The sequence below is a fragment of the Amphiura filiformis genome, unplaced genomic scaffold (genome assembly GCF_039555335.1).
Source record: "Amphiura filiformis unplaced genomic scaffold, Afil_fr2py scaffold_47, whole genome shotgun sequence".
In the NCBI taxonomy this organism is placed as follows: Eukaryota; Metazoa; Echinodermata; class Ophiuroidea; order Amphilepidida; family Amphiuridae; genus Amphiura; species Amphiura filiformis.
In genome coordinates, this window is record NW_027305511.1 from 226,261 (window position 1) to 246,004 (window position 19,744).

A 19,744-nucleotide genomic window follows, 5' to 3' on the forward strand; every position below is an offset into this window, starting at 1 on the left:
TCCGCCTTTGCAATAAACCATACCAATGTGTTGATCTGATCATAACGATTCAGAAAAAGTATGGCTTGACCTATCTGAGATTTATGGTTCTCGAGTAATCAAAAGCTCCAAGATCACATTTTGGGCTCCACACTAGGGGGTCAAACCCTAAAAAAGGCTCCGATATTAACAAGATGGTCTCAAATAAAAACAATTCAAAATAATACATTTATAAATTTGATCTGCATAATGACCTTTTGTGGCCATAATTCTTTTAAAAGCAAGGTTAATTTTTGCCATCAAAGTTTTTTCCGGTTTTTCAATATCTTCAGCATAGTATGAACGACCTTTGGAAACCATATTATACTTTGCAACTGGACTACAGCACACGGACAAATTAACATCGATATTAAGTTTTAGTTTTACGTGCGTTTACGGTTCTACCCTATCTTGCACCATAGACCCTGGAAATAGCACGGATTACATTCTTCAAAAGCCAATTTGTACAGACTCCACAATGCAATCAAATATATGCTGTATCTATTGATAGGCAATACACCTATTACCTTGTAACAAAGGAATTTTGAAACAAATTGACTGCCGGTAGACATACCCCATGAGCAGCATTTGAATATATAAATATAGTAAGTAGTAGTAGTAGTAGTAGTAGTAGTAGTAGTAGTAGTAGTAGTAGTAGTAGTAGTAGTAGTAGTAGTAGTAGTAGTAGTAGTAGTAGTAGTAGTAGTAGTAGTAGTAGTAGTAGTAGTAGTAGTAGTAGTTTTATTGTAGTCGGCAGTAGGTCCTCATTGTCAAATCATAAATGAGAGGGAAATATTGTAACGGTAAACAATTTGAAATATTTTTGTCTCCCTTCTGGATAGGTGTTACCTGTACAGACATATCTGCGACCATTACGACAGACTACACACTAGATCCAAATCCAGTTGACCTTCCCACTGGGGAGATTTCATTAACAGCTGTGGTCGACGCCCTTACTGAAGATGTGGAATGTTGTGTATTATCTATCGATCCACCTGTAGACCCGCCCATGTACAAACTAGGCACTCGGTCGACAGCCAAAGTTTGCATTATAGATGCTCCAGGTACTCCAGGTAAGTACTAGTCTACTGTAGTAGACCATTTTAATTTATCATCTCCTAATCCCTCTGGCCATGGAAAATCCACCAATCCTGTTCTGATCCAACAACTCAGCTATCCATGAGAGAAATGGTCTACTATATTTAAAATATACAATGAATTATGCACTCTAATACTGGATATGATGTTACCTCATTAAAACTGCAGTCTTGGTTGTTTATGCACACATCCTGTGGTGTATGTTACCTGACCCAGATAGAGCTACCCCACATGAGTTGGGTTCAGTGAACTCAGTGGATTGGGCTAATGCATAAACACTAAGGGTCAATCGGTTGGAATAAAAGTCGCTTGAAAATCTGAAAATATATTTTGAAAACGCTCTGATGTACAAAAAAATTAGTCTAAATTAGTCGCAAATGTCAGCCTAAAAAGGCAGCTGATTTTCAATATTGCATACAGCTAAAACGTAAAACATGGAACAGGACAGGTTTCATTTCGTCGCGTTATTACAGAACAGGTTTTCTTTCTTTCTTTCTTTCTTTATTCTTTCTTTATTGAGGGTAATACTGCTTCAGTGACAAACACTGCTTTTCAAGCAGGCCCTCATTGTATACATGTTATAGCAACAAAATATATTACGATACACAATATTTTCAAAAATAGCATACAGTATTAACAATGTATTTACAACATACTAGTATTACAAATAAGTATAATGGTATCACTAACTACAAGATAATTATAAAAACCATGATTCAAAATACAGAAATACAATGATTACATTTATACAAAAATCAAGCAAGCAAATGAACAAAATGTAGATAAAGACAGGCCTAAATTTCTTTAATTTTTGACTGAAATTGGCCTAAAGTCATATTTTCCATATGAGCTCTTACTGTCGGTGGCAAAGAATTCCATGCATAGGCTGCCCCGACGTGAAAAGTACGTTGACCAGAATTTGATTTAAATTTTGGTACAATCAATGTATTAGAAGTATGATTTCTAGTTATATGATTATGGTTATCATGAACAAAATCAAATTGAGAAGATAAGTATGATGGATATTCATTCTTTAAACATTTGAAAACAGTCATTAATAGAGTATTATGCCATCTTTGATCAAGTTTAACCCACTGCAATGTATTCATTAAATCATTAGTTGGTGTCCTTATATCTGCTGAGAGAATTATTCTAGCTAAGTTATTATGAAGTACCTGAAGCCTATTATGGTACTCTACACCAAAATTTGACCAGACCGTGCTTCCATAATCAAAGTGGGGAATAACAAGAGCATTGGATAACATTACAGTGGTTTTGTATGGAAGGAAATACTTGATACGTTTTATTATTCCAGTTCTTTTGGAAATTGTTTTACTAACATTATCAACATGAGCTGACCAAGACAGCTAGCTATCAAATTTTACACCTAGATATTTAAACTCATCTACTCTTTCAATGTCATTGTTGTTATATAATAAATGTATCTTGTTGAACTTTTCAAGCATTTTGTTCGTACCAAAGATCATAAACTTAGTCTTTTCAACATTTAAAGTGAGTTTGAACCATTCAGCTACCTTACTTAGACATGACTCCATTTGAATTTTAAGATCAGATTCATTTTTAGCTTTACACATTAAAGAGGTATCATCTGCATACGTTACAGTTTTACATTCAGACACAGCATTAGGTAAACAATTAACAAAAATGATAAACAGTAAAGGACCTAAAATTGAGCCCTGAGGAATACCAATATCAATTGGCCTAAAGTCAGAAAAAGTTGAATTAACAGTTTGTTCTCTGTTGTTTAAGTATGATTTAAACCATAATAATTCATCCCCATATACCCCATATTGTTTAAGTTTACTAATCAAAATATCATGATTTACAGTATCAAATGCTTTCTTTAAGTCTATAAATAAAACGCCTGTAGCATAACCTGTATCCATATTCTTTAAAATGTAATCTTGAACATCTAGAAGGGTTGTTGTTGTGGAATGATTCGGACGAAATCCTGATTGAGCATTTGATAACGTTACGTTATTACAGAACATGTTTTATTTTGTCACGTTATTACAGAACAGGTTTTATTTTGTCACGTTATAACAGAATAGGTTTTATCTTGTCACGTTATTACAGAACAGGTTTTATCTTGTCACGTTATAGCAGAACAGGCTTTATTTTGTCACGTTATTACAGAACAGGTTTTATTTTGTCGCGTTATTACAGAACATGTTTTATTTTGTCAAGTTATTACAGAACAGGTTTCATTTTGTCACGTTATTACAGAACAGGTTTTATTTTGTCACGTTATTACAGAAAAGGTTTTATTTTGTCACGTTATAATAGAACAGGTTTTATTTTGTCACGTTATTACAGAACAGGTTTCATTTTTCACGTTATTACAGAGCAGGTTTTATTTTGTCACATTATATATGTTTATTTTTCACGTTATTACAGAACAGGTTTTATTTTGTCACGTTATTACAGAAAAGGTTTTATTTTGTCACGTTATAATAGAACAGGTTTTATTTTGTCACGTTATTACAGAACAGGTTTTATTTTGTCACGTTATAACAGAATAGGTTTTATTTTGTCACGTTATTGCAGAACAGGTTTTATTTTGTCACGTTATTACATAACAGGTTTTATTTTGTCACGTTATAATAGAACAGGTTTTATTTTGTCACGTTATTACAGAACAGGTTTTATTTTGTCACGTTATAACAGAATAGGTTTTATTTTGTAACGTTATTGCAGAACAGGTTTTATTTTGTCACGTTATTACAGAACATGTTTTGTTTTGTCACGTTATTACAGAACAGGTTTTATTTGTCACGTTATTACTGAACAGGTTTTATTTGTCACGTTATTACAGAACAGGTTTTATTTTGTCACGTTATAACATAACAGGTTTTATTTTGTCACGCTATTACAGAACAAGTTTTATTTTGTCACGTTATTACAGAACAGGTTTCATTTTGTCACGTTATTACAGAACAGGTTTTATTTTGTCACGTTATTACAGAACAGGTTTTATTTTTCACGTTATTACAGAAAAGGTTTTATTTTGTCACGTTATAATAGAACAGGTTTTATTTTGTCACGTTATTACAGAACAGGTTTCATTTTTCACGTTATTACAGAACAGGTTTTATTTTTCACGTTATTACAGAACAGGTTTTATTTTGTCACGTTATAACAGAACATGTTTTATCTTGTTACGTTATAGCAGAACAGGTTTTATTTTGTCACGTTATAGCAGAACAGGCTTTATTTTGTCACGTTATTACAGAACAGGTTTTATTTGTCGCGTTATTACAGAACATGTTTTATTTTGTCAAGTTATTACAGAACAGGTTTCATTTTGTCACGTTATTACAGAACAGGTTTTATTTTGTCACGTTATTATAGAACAGGTTTTATTTTTCACGTTATTACAGAACAGGTTTTATTTTGTCACGTTATAATAGAATAGGTTTTATTTTGTCACGTTATTACAGAACAGGTTTCATTTTTCACGTTATTACAGAACAGGTTTTATTTTTTCACATTATATATGTTTATTTTTTACGTTATTACAGAACAGGTTTTATTTTGTCACGTTATAACATAACAGGTTTTATTTTGTCACGTTATTTTAGAACAGGTTTTATTTTGTCACGTTATTACAGTTCAGGTTTTATTTTGTCACGTTATTACAGAACAGGTTTTATTTTGTCAAGTCATTACAGAACATGTTTTATTTTGTCACGATATTACAGAACAGGTTTTATTTTGTCACGTTATAACATAACAGGTTTTATTTTGTCACGTTATTACAGAACAGGTTTTATTTTGTCACGATTTTACAGAACAGGTTTTATTTTGTCACGTTATCACAGAACAGGTTTCATTTTGTCACGTTATCACAGAACAGGTTTTATTTTGTCACGTTATTACAGAACATGTTTTATTTTTCACATTATTATAGAACAGGTTTTATTTTGTCACGTTGGTTGGTGCCATTGTTTGTCTGGATAGATATCTGTTGATTGTGGTTGAAAGACATGAACTTAGTTTTTGAAGTATTCATTTTGAGGCTTACTTTTCCAACAGATGATTCAATCCTTTGCAGTAGCTTGGTGGATTTCCTCAGACAATAGGGCTATGTCGTCTGCAAAGTCTAAAAAATAGCACTTCATGTCCGATCCGTCTGCTTCTTCTCTTCTCCAGCCGGAATCCTAGGTACTCTTCTTTGCCATCAACTGCTTCTCTCAATGCATAGTCCAATACAGCCACAAAGAGGCATGGGGCAAGAGTGTCTCCTTGCAGTACACCAGCAAGTATATCAAACGGTTCAGTTTCTCCATCTAGTGAAACTACTTTTGCCTTGGTATTTTCATACATTCTTGCTATGCCTTCCACAAGTTGATTAGGGATTCCATAGGCCTTGAGAATTTGCAGCATCTTTCCTCTATGAATGGTATCAAAGGCTTTCCTGAAGTCTATGAAGGTTATTATTGCAGGCATGTTTTTAGCCTTCACTCCTTCTATGATCCTCCTTAGGGCCAGTATGTGGTTTACTGTTGTTCGGCCAACCCTGAAACCATTCTGGTTGATCCTAAGAACTTTGTCTACTTCAGGCCTGATCCTGTGTATCATTTTGTTGAATATCTTGGCAACAACTGAGCTTAAGCTAATCCCTCGATAGTCCCATGCTTGACTCAGATCTCCTGACTTCGAAATTGGTACTATGTTGAGAATAGACCACTGGTCAGGCTTGCTTCCTTTAATCAGTGCATTATTGCAAAACTCCAGAACTATGCCATCCAGATCACATCTTTTCAGTACCTCTGGTGGTATACCATCCTCTCCGCAACTCTTCCTTTCTACCAGTGCAGTCTTTGCCTTTGCATATTCCTCCTGACTAAATGGTGCCACATTGATGATTAGATCATTGGCCACCGGTACAATATCCTCATCTTCTCCATCTATTTCTGGAGGGCTACCTAGGAGATCTTTGAAGTGGGTGAACCAGTTGTTAATCCTTTCATTCTGTGTGTCTCCCTTCAGCTGACCTTTCACTGATGCTTTCCTTCCAGTTATTTCATTAATTAGCTTCCAGCTTTGTCCATGCTTGCAGGTGTCGTGCGCTTCCTCAACCGCTCTTAGCCTTTTACTTAGATCTTCTTCCGTAACAGTATCATATGCTTCCTCTAATTTCGCCTTGGCTTCCTTATATCTGTGCCTGTTTCTCTCAGTTGCATCCAACTGGTACGCATCATAGGTTTCTCTGATGTCATCTCTTGCTCTCACCACTCTGATATCGCTTGAAAGCCGTACGTTCCTATTCTTCTTTTTGACTGGAATAACCTTTCTGCTGCTTCCCTGTTGGCTTTTATGAATCTTTCATACCTCTCAGTGGCTGTTTCCTCCATTTCCTCCAAGGGTTGAAATCTGTTGCGTACTCCAACAGTATATAACTCCTGAAGCTTCGAGTCTAAGCAGAGTGTTTTCCAGTCATGGTTCTTCCCTCTAGGCAGGGTCTTGTTCTTTCTTAGGCTGAGTCTGATCCTTGATGTCACAATTCTATGATCTGATCCTACACTTGAGAAGGTATTGTATGCTTCTGCATTTAGTAGGCTGTTTCTACACTTTTTACGAAGAAGGATATAATCCAGTTGGTACTTGTTTCCTGCTGGGCTGCAGAAAGTCCACAGCTTTCCCTTTCTCTTCCTAAAATAAGTGTTAGCACAAATCAGGTTCTTTTCAATTGCCAGATCAACCAAGAACTTCCCATTCCTATTAGTTATGTCATGGTAGGTGAACTTTGCATCCTCTGGTCCAATTCTGCCATTGAAGTCTCCAATAACCATCAAGTCATTGTGCGCAGGGATGGAATCTATAGTTCTCCTCAAGTTATCATAGTGATCTTCTACTTTGTCTTCATCTTCCACATTGGTGGGACAGTAGGTAACAATAACAGTAGTTGCAGGGTTTCCTTGAAAGTTGGCAACCAATATTCTTTCTGTATGTGGTACCACACCAGCCAGTGAAGCCTTTGCATTTGCGCTTAGCACTATTCCTACTCCTCCTGTAGCTGCAACTGCTCTATTTCTGGTAGCTGATGTTGTGATAAGTGTCTGTCCCATGATGTCTTCAAATTTGACGGGTTCTTTATGTACTATGCGATGCTCCTGGATCCCCAGGATGTCGATGCTGTATTCTATCAAGTTTGACACTAGCTCTTCGTTATTACAGAACAGGTTTTATTTTGTCACGTTATTACAGAACAGGTTTCATTTTGTCACGTTATTACAGAACAGGTTTCATTTTGTCACGTTATTACAGAACAGGTTTTATTTTGTCACGTTATTACAGAACAGGTTTTATTTTTCACGTTATTACAGAAAAGGTTTTATTTTGTCACGTTATAATAGAACAGGTTTTATTTTGTCACGTTATTACAGAACTGGTTTCATTTTTCACGTTATTACAGAACAGGTTTTATTTTTCACGTTATTACAGAACAGGTTTTATTTTGTCACGTTATAACAGAACATGTTTTATCTTGTTACGTTATAGCAGAACAGGTTTTATTTTGTCACGTTATAGCAGAACAGGCTTTATTTTGTCACGTTATTACAGAACAGGTTTTATTTGTCGCGTTATTACAGAACATGTTTTATTTTGTCGCGTTATTACAGAACAGGTTTCATTTTGTCACGTTATTACAGAACAGGTTTTATTTTGTCACGTTATTATAGAACAGGTTTTATTTTTCACGTTATTACAGAACAGGTTTTATTTTGTCACGTTATAATAGAATAGGTTTTATTTTGTCACGTTATTACAGAACAGGTTTCATTTTTCACGTTATTACAGAACAGGTTTTATTTTTTCACATTATATATGTTTATTTTTTACGTTATTACAGAACAGGTTTTATTTTGTCACGTTATAACATAACAGGTTTTATTTTTTGTCACGTTATTTTAGAACAGGTTTTATTTTGTCACGTTATTACAGTTCAGGTTTTATTTTGTCACGTTATTACAGAACAGGTTTTATTTTGTCAAGTCATTACAGAACATGTTTTATTTTGTCACGATATTACAGAACAGGTTTTATTTTGTCACGTTATAACATAACAGGTTTTATTTTGTCACGTTATTACAGAACAGGTTTTATTTTGTCACGATTTTACAGAACAGGTTTTATTTTGTCACGTTATCACAGAACAGGTTTCATTTTGTCACGTTATCACAGAACAGGTTTTATTTTGTCACGTTATTACAGAACATGTTTTATTTTTCACATTATTATAGAACAGGTTTTATTTTGTCACGTTGGTTGGTGCCATTGTTTGTCTGGATAGATATCTGTTGATTGTGGTTGAAAGACATGAACTTAGTTTTTGAAGTATTCATTTTGAGGCTTACTTTTCCAACAGATGATTCAATCCTTTGCAGTAGCTTGGTGGATTTCCTCAGACAATAGGGCTATGTCGTCTGCAAAGTCTAAAAAATAGCACTTCATGTCCGATCCGTCTGCTTCTTCTCTTCTCCAGCCGGAATCCTAGGTACTCTTCTTTGCCATCAACTGCTTCTCTCAATGCATAGTCCAATACAGCCACAAAGAGGCATGGGGCAAGAGTGTCTCCTTGCAGTACACCAGCAAGTATATCAAACGGTTCAGTTTCTCCATCTAGTGAAACTACTTTTGCCTTGGTATTTTCATACATTCTTGCTATGCCTTCCACAAGTTGATTAGGGATTCCATAGGCCTTGAGAATTTGCAGCATCTTTCCTCTATGAATGGTATCAAAGGCTTTCCTGAAGTCTATGAAGGTTATTATTGCAGGCATGTTTTTAGCCTTCACTCCTTCTATGATCCTCCTTAGGGCCAGTATGTGGTTTACTGTTGTTCGGCCAACCCTGAAACCATTCTGGTTGATCCTAAGAACTTTGTCTACTTCAGGCCTGATCCTGTGTATCATTTTGTTGAATATCTTGGCAACAACTGAGCTTAAGCTAATCCCTCGATAGTCCCATGCTTGACTCAGATCTCCTGACTTCGAAATTGGTACTATGTTGAGAATAGACCACTGGTCAGGCTTGCTTCCTTTAATCAGTGCATTATTGCAAAACTCCAGAACTATGCCATCCAGATCACATCTTTTCAGTACCTCTGGTGGTATACCATCCTCTCCGCAACTCTTCCTTTCTACCAGTGCAGTCTTTGCCTTTGCATATTCCTCCTGACTAAATGGTGCCACATTGATGATTAGATCATTGGCCACAGGTACAATATCCTCATCTTCTCCATCTATTTCTGGAGGGCTACCTAGGAGATCTTTGAAGTGGGTGAACCAGTTGTTAATCCTTTCATTCTGTGTGTCTCCCTTCAGCTGACCTTTCACTGATGCTTTCCTTCCAGTTATTTCATTAATTAGCTTCCAGCTTTGTCCATGCTTGCAGGTGTCGTGCGCTTCCTCAACCGCTCTTAGCCTTTTACTTAGATCTTCTTCCGTAACAGTATCATATGCTTCCTCTAATTTCGCCTTGGCTTCCTTATATCTGTGCCTGTTTCTCTCAGTTGCATCCAACTGGTACGCATCATAGGTTTCTCTGATGTCATCTCTTGCTCTCACCACTCTGATATCGCTTGAAAGCCGTACGTTCCTATTCTTCTTTTGACTGGAATAACCTTTCTGCTGCTTCCCTGTTGGCTTTTATGAATCTTTCATACCTCTCAGTGGCTGTTTCCTCCATTTCCTCCAAGGGTTGAAATCTGTTGCGTACTCCAACAGTATATAACTCCTGAAGCTTCGAGTCTAAGCAGAGTGTTTTCCAGTCATGGTTCTTCCCTCTAGGCAGGGTCTTGTTCTTTCTTAGGCTGAGTCTGATCCTTGATGTCACAATTCTATGATCTGATCCTACACTTGAGAAGGTATTGTATGCTTCTGCATTTAGTAGGCTGTTTCTACACTTTTTACGAAGAAGGATATAATCCAGTTGGTACTTGTTTCCTGCTGGGCTGCAGAAAGTCCACAGCTTTCCTTTTCTCTTCCTAAAATAAGTGTTAGCACAAATCAGGTTCTTTTCAATTGCCAGATCAACCAAGAACTTCCCATTCCTATTAGTTATGTCATGGTAGGTGAACTTTGCATCCTCTGGTCCAATTCTGCCATTGAAGTCTCCAATAACCATCAAGTCATTGTGCGCAGGGATGGAATCTATAGTTCTCCTCAAGTTATCATAGTGATCTTCTACTTTGTCTTCATCTTCCACATTGGTGGGACAGTAGGTAACAATAACAGTAGTTGCAGGGTTTCCTTGAAAGTTGGCAACCAATATTCTTTCTGTATGTGGTACCACACCAGCCAGTGAAGCCTTTGCATTTGCGCTTAGCACTATTCCTACTCCTCCTGTAGCTGCAACTGCTCTATTTCTGGTAGCTGATGTTGTGATAAGTGTCTGTCCCATGATGTCTTCAAATTTGACGGGTTCTTTATGTATTATGCGATGCTCCTGGATCCCCAGGATGTCGATGCTGTATTCTATCAAGTTTGACACTAGCTCTTCGTTATTACAGAACAGGTTTTATTTTGTCACGTTATTACAGAACAGGTTTCATTTTGTCACGTTATTACAGAACAGGTTTTATTTTGTCACGTTACAGAACAGGTTTTATTTTGTCACGTTATTACAGAACAGGTTTTATTTTGTCAAGTTATTACAGAACAGGTTTTATTTTGTCACGTTATTACAGAACAGGTTTTATTTTGTCACGATATAGCATAACAGGTTTTATTTTGTCGCGTTATTACAGAACAGGTTTTATTTTGTCACGTTATTACAGAACAGGTTTTATTTTGTCACGTTAAAACAGAACAGGTTTTATTTTGTCACGTTATAACAGAATAGGTTTTATTTTGTCAAGTTATTACAGAACAGGTTTTATTTTGTCACGTTATTACAGAACAGGTTTTATTTTGTCACGTTATTATAGAACAGGTTTTATTTTGTCGCGTTATTACAGAACAGGTTTTATTTTGTCACGTTATTACAGAACAGGTTTTATTTTGTCACGTTATTACAGAACAAGTTTTATTTTGTCACGTTATTACAGAACAGGTTTTATTTTGTCACGTTATAACATAACAGGTTTTATTTTGTCACGTTATTACAGAACAGGTTTTATTTTGTCACGTTATAACATAACAGGTTTTATTTTGTCGCATTATTACAGAACAGGTTTTATTTTGTCACGTTATTACAGAACAGGTTTTATTTTGTCACGTTATAACATAACATGTTTTATTTTGTCGCGTTATTACAGAACAGGTTTTATTTTGTCACGTTATAACATAGCATGTTTTTTTGTCACGTTATAACAGAACAGGTTTTATTTTGTCACGTTAAAGTGCCAAATTGCCGCGCGCTTCGTGCGCATTTATCTCGGCAAACAAATTCTGTGAGTATCTGCGAGACGCCCCGTTGAAAAAATATTTCTTCGTTTTTTCATCTCAAACTTGAACACGACCACGAATTTGACAAAATGAGAGTTATAATTCCATCCTTTCTATTATCTAAATCATAAATTTGATGCCTGGAATAAGTATACAACTCATGAGCTGGATCAATATACCGGGACTAAATTAACCAAAGGTAGTTGTAAAAGGCCTCTGCATTTTCATCTGGCACGATTCTAGGACACAATATTGTCCTCAATTGTGTTCATTTTAGCATCTAAATTGCACTTGTTCGCACGCTTCGCGCGCATTTGTCCCAGTAATGTTCTTTAGTACTCTTAAAATATTCAACTTTTACATACATTTTGGAAACATGTTCTAATTACGGCACATAAACCGATTTTATTCTTGACCATGTTTACCCAGATCAACCAGCGGATAATAACTCGTGCTACGAGGCTAACGAGCAGAGTACATGCTAAAAATCACTAATCAATGGTGTCTTAAAACAACAAAGCCTAATTATTAGATAAAGCCTAATTGATTAGATGATAATATACTAAAAACTATGTGCCCATTGCCCTTCATAATTTTACGTTTGCTTGCAAAAACACGGTAACTCGTGCTACCTTGACTTGTGCCATAGTTTGGCCGCCCTAAAAGATGGAAACGAATTAAGTAATAAATACATTTAAAAAAAAACCCATGCAAATACCTACATTAAGCTGAAGCTTAGCGATAGTTTATCATATATGCGTAAGTCTAAATAGCACGGCGCTGGTCCGAAACTGAAAACCACTGCGCTAGTCCGAATTTGTGAACCACTGCGCTAGTCGGAATCTGTGAACCACTGCGCTAGTCCGAATATTCGGACTAGCGCAGTGGTTCACAGATTCGAACTAGCGCAGTGGTTTTCAATTTCGGACTGGCGCATTGTTTTTCAGTTTCGGACTAGCGCTATGGTTTTCAGTTTCGGATTAGAGCCGTGTTTTTTAGATTCGGACTAGCGCTGTGATTTTCAATTTGGGACAAGCGCTTTGCTTTGCAGTTTCGGACTAGCGCTATGGTTTTCAGTTTCGGATTAGAGCCGTGTTTTCCAGATTCGGACTAGCGCAGTGTATTTCAGATTCGGACTAGCGGCGTGTCGGACTGAAAAAGTGCTTTTCAGTGCTTTAAACCATGCCGCTAGTCCGAATTTATGTCGGACTAGCGGCGTGGTTTTCATAATTAAATTTCGGACTAGCGGCGTGTCGGACTGTTGCAGTGGTTTTCATTTTCGGACTAGCGCATGTTTTTTTCGGACTAGCGCTGTGCTTTTCATTTTCGGACTTACGCACCTCTAAGTAATGGGAATTTGTGTTGTCGGACTAGCGGCTTGTCGGACTAACGCCATGTGCCCCCGAAATTGACCGTAAATGATTCTTGACCTTAATATTTTATTTAGACATTTTAATTTAGACATATTTCTATAGACACGGTGTGCAGGTGATATTATTGTCGTATTATGTGATCCGATCAAGCAAAATCAGTCGGAACTCGGAAATATTAAATTTTCAGTTTCTTATAATAAATGATAGTAAGAAGCATTTACAAAACCACCCAATGACCCTAGTATATAGAATACCATAAAGAATTTCATGGTGTGCATTGCGTAGGTGGGATAAACTTCTGCAACCGGAAATGCATAAAATGTGCAGGTGAATCTATTATAGCAGTGTGTAAAATAGAGTCCGTTCTAATGTCCGAGAAGTGCTACTTTGTCTTCAGACGTGATATTTCTCTAACCAGCCCATCCGACGGACGCCATGAAATGTTGCCTACTACTAGCGTAGCACCCGGCGAAATACCAGGGCAAATTTAACAAAATTTAAATATTATTTTCAGTTTGGCTTTTTTATTGTTATCCTTTTTTCGCATTAAAATTACAAATTTTTGCGGGCTTCACGCACACACGTCCAAGAAAAGTCATATGGGTAGCGGTTCTGCTGGATGATTTTGCAATTTTGCAATTTTGTCTTAGACACTACGAATGCGCCCGTGTGCCTATCCTGCGGACCTGTTGCTTTTTAAAAGCATCAGTATGTAAATATTTTGAAAATTGCAATATAAAACAAATTTTATTGCACGAAAATATCATATTTTTTTTTACATTAAAAAAAAGTGCATTGATTTATAATGCGCTACGCACAGGCACAACGCATAGATGTTGATCCACAAGCCTCAGCACACTTTACAGGTTGTCGCTGACCACTATGGCCCCACATCATTCCATAAGCCACAATAAACAACAATTCAGGGACTTGCTGCTCTACTTGAGTGCCCTCACCCTAGACATTCCACAAATAACCTTCGCAACCAGGATCAGCTCCCCGAGTTTCGTACGGGTTACAACGAAACAATGTAGCAGTAAGTTCCTTGTCCAGGGGAATTTCAAGTTAAGGTTGGTCTGAACCCTGGAATTATGAAAACTTTCGGGCCTCATAGCTGCTAAATTATTAGTCTAAACAATATAAAAGTATACATTTTTAGAATGGAAATGACTTCCTGAATTCATCTGTGAGGTCAATTTGGGCCAAAATGCTCATTTTGGAAAATCCCAAAAACAGGTTTTTGGCCCAAATTTTCGTGCAACGTAACAAAAAAATTGTTTGGCCAAAAAATTTTTTTTATTAATTTTTAAAAACTAGATAAAAATATCTAGGGACCGTTTTTTCATTTTTTTGAATTTTGACCAACTTCACCAAAAATATTTGAAATTTGGGCGAAAATCAGGCTTTTTTATGATTTTTTGACCATATTGGTGCAAATTTCTCAAAGTTGGTCAAAATTCAAAAAAATAAAAAACGGTCCCTAGATATTTTATCTAGTTTTTAAAAATTAATAAAAAAAATTTTTGGCCAAACAATTTTTTTTGTTACGTTACGAAAAAATTTGGGCCAAAAACCCGTTTTGGGGGATTTTCTCCAAAAATTAGCATTTTGGCCCAAATTGGACCTCACAGATGAATTCAGCAAGTCATTTCCAGTCTAAAAATGTATACTTTTATATTCTTTAGACTAATAATTTAGCAGTTATGAAGCCCGAAAGTTTCCATAATTCCAGGGTTAAGACCACCCTTAACTCAATGTTTCCACGAGAGCATTACTAGGCATCGCCAGGGTTCGAACCCGCAACCTCGCACGCCATAGTCGAACGCCTTATCGATTGAGCTAACTTGACTGCTAACATTTAACAGTCATCTAAGTAAACTTTAATGTTATAACAGTATTATTATAACAGAATGTTAAAAATGTGTTTAAAGTGTATGTAGCTGGGAGGAAAAGCCGTCCATCATTTGATTTTTTGATTCAAAACAACTTTGAATTTTCGTATTACATTGGACTGTTAATTATCCAAAATCTTAATATTCAATAATTTTCGAACTTAGTACACACATACGCCACTTGCAGACATGCATTGACATTAGCCAGTGTCTATGGGTATTATCAGTTTTGGAGACCACCACCAACGTCATTAAGGGCTCATTTCCAGTGCGAGACAAAATACCTTCCAAATGCTTCTCCTGGATTCCTATCATGAACAAGTATAGTTTTACATATTTAAGCCTATAGACCATAACAATAAAATCTATACAATTGCAATTTTGCTTTTCAGAACAAAATTAAAGGGTCATAGCAAAAATGTTATGTGCAATGGAATTAGTAATATCTTGGATAACAAAAAAACTTTACATAGTTTCTTTACTGGTTTGGGTTCAAACGCTATGCTTAATTAACTAAATCGCCGAGAAAACGAGTTGGGCCACTTTTGATATGAGCTCGCATGTCTTAATTTGCACCGCATAAAATCGCAATTGCATTGTTGCTTTTCAGAAAAAAAGGTGTCATGGCATAAATGTTATATGCAGTTGGATCAGTAATATCTAGGCTAACAGAAAACATTTACTTGGTTTCTTTCCTATAGCTTAGGTTCAAAGGCTATGCCCAATTTACTTAATTGCCCGGGTTGGGCCACTTTAAACCATTTCGCACATTTCAAGTTTGTACCGGGTAAAACGAACACTCATGCTTATCGTCAAAGATCTAAGAACAAAAACAGAGGTTTTACTTTCTTCTTGTTTTCACATAATTGACATTAGCCACAAATAATATGATATTTCTTTCAAATTTATAAATTTTAATACAATTGAGATGCTTCATTGTTTCAAATTACTCATGTTAAGTGCAACGACCATATGGTTCATGATTCAACTCAATTCAGTCACTTTTACCACATAAAGTGGCCCAAGCTGTTTAGGACTACTTTACAAATTGACCATATCTTCGCTGTAAACCACCGATTTTATTGAACTAAAGCTTATAGTAGCTTAAGAAATTATCTTGACGATACAGTAAAATCTAATGCAAGTGGCATGTTAGCCTAATACTATTTTCTAAATTTTATATATTTTTTGCTACACACTGTATACGACGTTACTGAGTTATAGACCAAACGGTCAAAGGTCAAATAGTGAGCTCCGTGTAGAAAAATGGTGTTAACATGTTTCTTTGTTTGAGGTATCGTCACAAAATATGTGAAGAGCAACATAGTTAGATAGTCTTTTACATTTGCTTTTGTTACCAAAGTATTGAAACACTTCTATTCTTTGTATGAAATGTTTTGCAAGTGGAACAATTTGATACAATTGCTATCAAAACCGAAGCATTTTTAACTTTTTGATCACGATTTTGTATATATCTCAAGAATAGTGAGCTTGGAATCAGGTAAACTAGTTTTTATGAACCTTATATATAAATGAAAGAAATATATTGGTGGTGGGTTTAAACTTGATTTGGTCAACTTGAACATTGATCCAGGTCATTCCATTTTGCTGCATGTAATAAGAATGAACTCCACAGAAGTTCCACCCGTCGTGAATACTTCATATATTTTTATTCAAAAAAGTGTAAGACTTTTTACTCCCCACCACCGAAAGCTTTGAGAAGTGAATCAAATATATTTTGTGCTAAATTCATCATATTTGTTTTATCTTATAGTGCCTTGCGTTTCCTTTGATAAATTTACGTACGTAGTAGTAGAAGGTGTTGATGCATCGATTGGAATTATAGCTACTAATATAGCAGACCCTGCAACAGTGGACCCCGCTACCATGATAGGTGAGTATTATGAATTTTGTAGACCAAAAAGGTTTGCAAATTGGGATCCCCAAAATTTGGCATGTTTAAAGTGGGGGGGCGGATTGGGGAAGATTTTTTTGGCGGGCCGAGAGGGATGGGAGCGATTTTGGCAGGCCGAGGGGGGAAGCGATTTTTGGCGGGCCGTTCGGATATTTTACCCCCCCTGGACTCATAATTATTGCACAGCCCCTTAAGAATCTGGATCACTCTGTTGTGGTATTTATAGATGCTTGATCAAACGGCAACATTTTTTGGTCTCGATGATGTTTCCAAATTTGCTGGTTGCCGTTTATTGATGAGTTGATCGCATCTTATCTAGACTTACAAACAAAATAATTATGTTGCCCTCTATTCACGTGTCCAGGTAGGTCGTAATGCAAGGTTAATAAAACGTGCCTTCCTTGATTTGAAATTCATTAGAAATCATTACGCACTGATCCATTGACGTTTTAAGCAATTGTTCTTCTTGGCAGATTCAGGTCCCAAATTAATTATTTCACTATCCCTGATATGACACGTTTACCATTTAAAGACTGTGGTAGAAGAATGACTCATTAAAAAAGTAAAAGTTTTAGGAAACTTGGTTTAAAGTTGCGAAATGTATCTACAGATCACAAAGTTCATTATTTTGGACTAAAACTATTAGTCTTTTCAATTAATCAAAACAATCTATAATCAATATTTTTGTACTTAAGGTTGAATAATGGAAAACACATTCGTCCACGCCCGAATTTGAGATTTCTAAATATTTATGAATGCTACGATGTATTCTTTCACTTGAAACTGATATAATACAATTTTTTAATATTTTCGCAAATTTTTTCCTGATTTAAGAATCATTATTTTACTCTTTCCAACTCTAAAAAGTCACATGGCTCAAGACAGCTTAAGTAAATTGGCGGGAAATATCAGTCAGGAATGCACGAATGCGAAATATTGTGATTACGCATGCGATTCGGGTCGCGTGACGCGGCGCAAACTTGCGTGTATGTCCAACGCACCCCAGTCGCATTCAGTATGTTGTTAATGCTAGCCTTAGATAATAAACACACATATTGGGATTTTCCATGCCTGTGCTCTCTAAGCGCACTCGAATTCAGCTGATGCCGGTACAGCGTTCAGACCTGGCGACATCGCCTATCTTACGCGAGAAGTTTCTTTTGTGTACGCTCGCGCTATTTGCGCTATTTTTGAGTTTGCTCACGCGGTACATGACTTGACATAGGCAACATGCCAAAAACGTGTGTAAACAAAAATGCCACCCAGATTTTAAATTCTTTTGAATTTTTAATTAAAAATTTTGAACTTTTTGTTCCTTTTACAGAACAAAACAGAAACAATATAATGTAAGAAATAAAATACATTCGCTCACAGCCCGGTGAAAATATTTCTAGAGTTGTTTAAAGTGAGGCAGCGAGACAAACAATTTTTGAACAAAGTATCTCCTGAAAGTGAATTTGAGACCAGTTTCGATGAAATCGGACCATTTTTTAAAAATATTTTGACCTCTGGGCATGAAATATTTGACATTTGACCTATTCTACCGTATAACTCTTGTACTAAGCACCGTAAAAATATATGACCTTTAACTTTTTTTATTCCCTGTGATGAGAGGAACAATTTGAGATACATTACTACATGGGGCTATATTGTATGGGTAAATGAGAGAGTACAATGTTGCCTAAACATGACCGTTTTGTTCAAAAGGCAAGGGAAAGAGAAAACAGTACTGAACTGAAGCTAGAAAAGCTGCAATTTAAACTTGTTTTCAAAATATTTAAATGAGCAATACAACGTTGAAATAAACCCTCGTCATAGCCAGAATTTCCCAGTAAGGGTGTGCTCACGTTATGACGTCATTGCAACATTATGTGAGGAATGACAGTACTTAATTTGTATAACTAGCTACAAAATGGTACCAACTATAGTTCGTGTTACAAAAATGGTTGATTAGGACGAGGGTTAACGTTGTTTACGCAGCACACAATAAAAGCGTCATATCGTCATATATTTGTTACTTCAGGCTTTACTACTAGTGACATTACGACAAGTATGGACGATCACACAGCACCTGTAACAGGCCCAGGTACAGTTGCTTTTGGTACTCCAATAACAGTAACATGTCCAGATGAGACTCTTGTCGAAGGTGTTGAAGCTTTTGAAGTAACACTAACAGCTGATGCAGCAGCCACGCCCACCTACACTTTGTGCACTCCGTCAATAGCTACAGTATTTTGTTTAGATCCAGTAGCAGTTGCAGCAGCACCAGGTATGTCAATATCAGTGGTGGGATAATCTTGGTATTATATGCTATAGGATATGTTCAATTATGAAATTATGTTCACTATTAGGCCAATTTATTTATTTATTTATTTATTATTCATTAGGCATTTCAACAAAAATATACAGCAAAATTAGACCAGCGAGCAAGGGCTGCCAGGGCCCAACAAAAGTGGCAGATAAAGCACTGACATCTAAAAGATGAGTGAACCCCACCCTCGCAAGCTGGTCATGAAAATAAACAAAGTATTGCACTATAAATACACATAAAAATTACAAAGATTATTAACACATTAAAAGTACAAACATTTTTTAAAAACAGCACTATGTTAAGAGCATGAAGCCTCAAGAGACACAATATATTGCACTTAGCCAAGCAGGATAAAACACACCACAATATAATGAGATAATGCCCCCCTCCACCCTACCACCACAACAAAACATAGATGGCACCAAGGATTAAATTTCTTGAATGGACTGAAAGTAGTCTCTCAAGTGGGATTTGAAGCAGTTAAAGCTATTGCACAAATAAATATCAGTGATGTGACGGGGAGGTCAGACCATTTTTGGGGGAAGCGTTGGATGGAATGATAAAGAAAAGCATCAGTTTTGGCTTTGAGATGGTGAAAAATAAGGTGATCGGGATGCCTACTATTTGGACGGATTTTATTTAAAGCAGGCATAGCATTGCAGCAGTCAACATTGAGGAGGCATTTGGAAACAAGAGAAATGTATTCACGTCTTTGGGACAAGT

General features: G+C 36.2%; 1 protein-coding gene and 1 long non-coding RNA gene across 2 annotated transcripts in view; both read left to right on the plus strand.

Annotated features, from left to right (window-relative positions):
* The window catches only part of LOC140144283 (uncharacterized), a 241,163-nt gene that overhangs the window by 195,815 nt on the left and 25,604 nt on the right, over nt 1-19,744 (plus strand). The window lies entirely within an intron of this gene.
* The window catches only part of LOC140144287 (uncharacterized), a 74,873-nt gene that overhangs the window by 29,525 nt on the left and 25,604 nt on the right, over nt 1-19,744 (plus strand). The window contains exons 5-7 of the mRNA XM_072166106.1: nt 861-1,091; nt 16,570-16,689; nt 18,734-18,979. Coding sequence (XP_072022207.1) covers nt 861-1,091; nt 16,570-16,689; nt 18,734-18,979 — 597 coding nt within the window. The remainder of the gene's footprint in view (nt 1-860; nt 1,092-16,569; nt 16,690-18,733; nt 18,980-19,744) is intronic.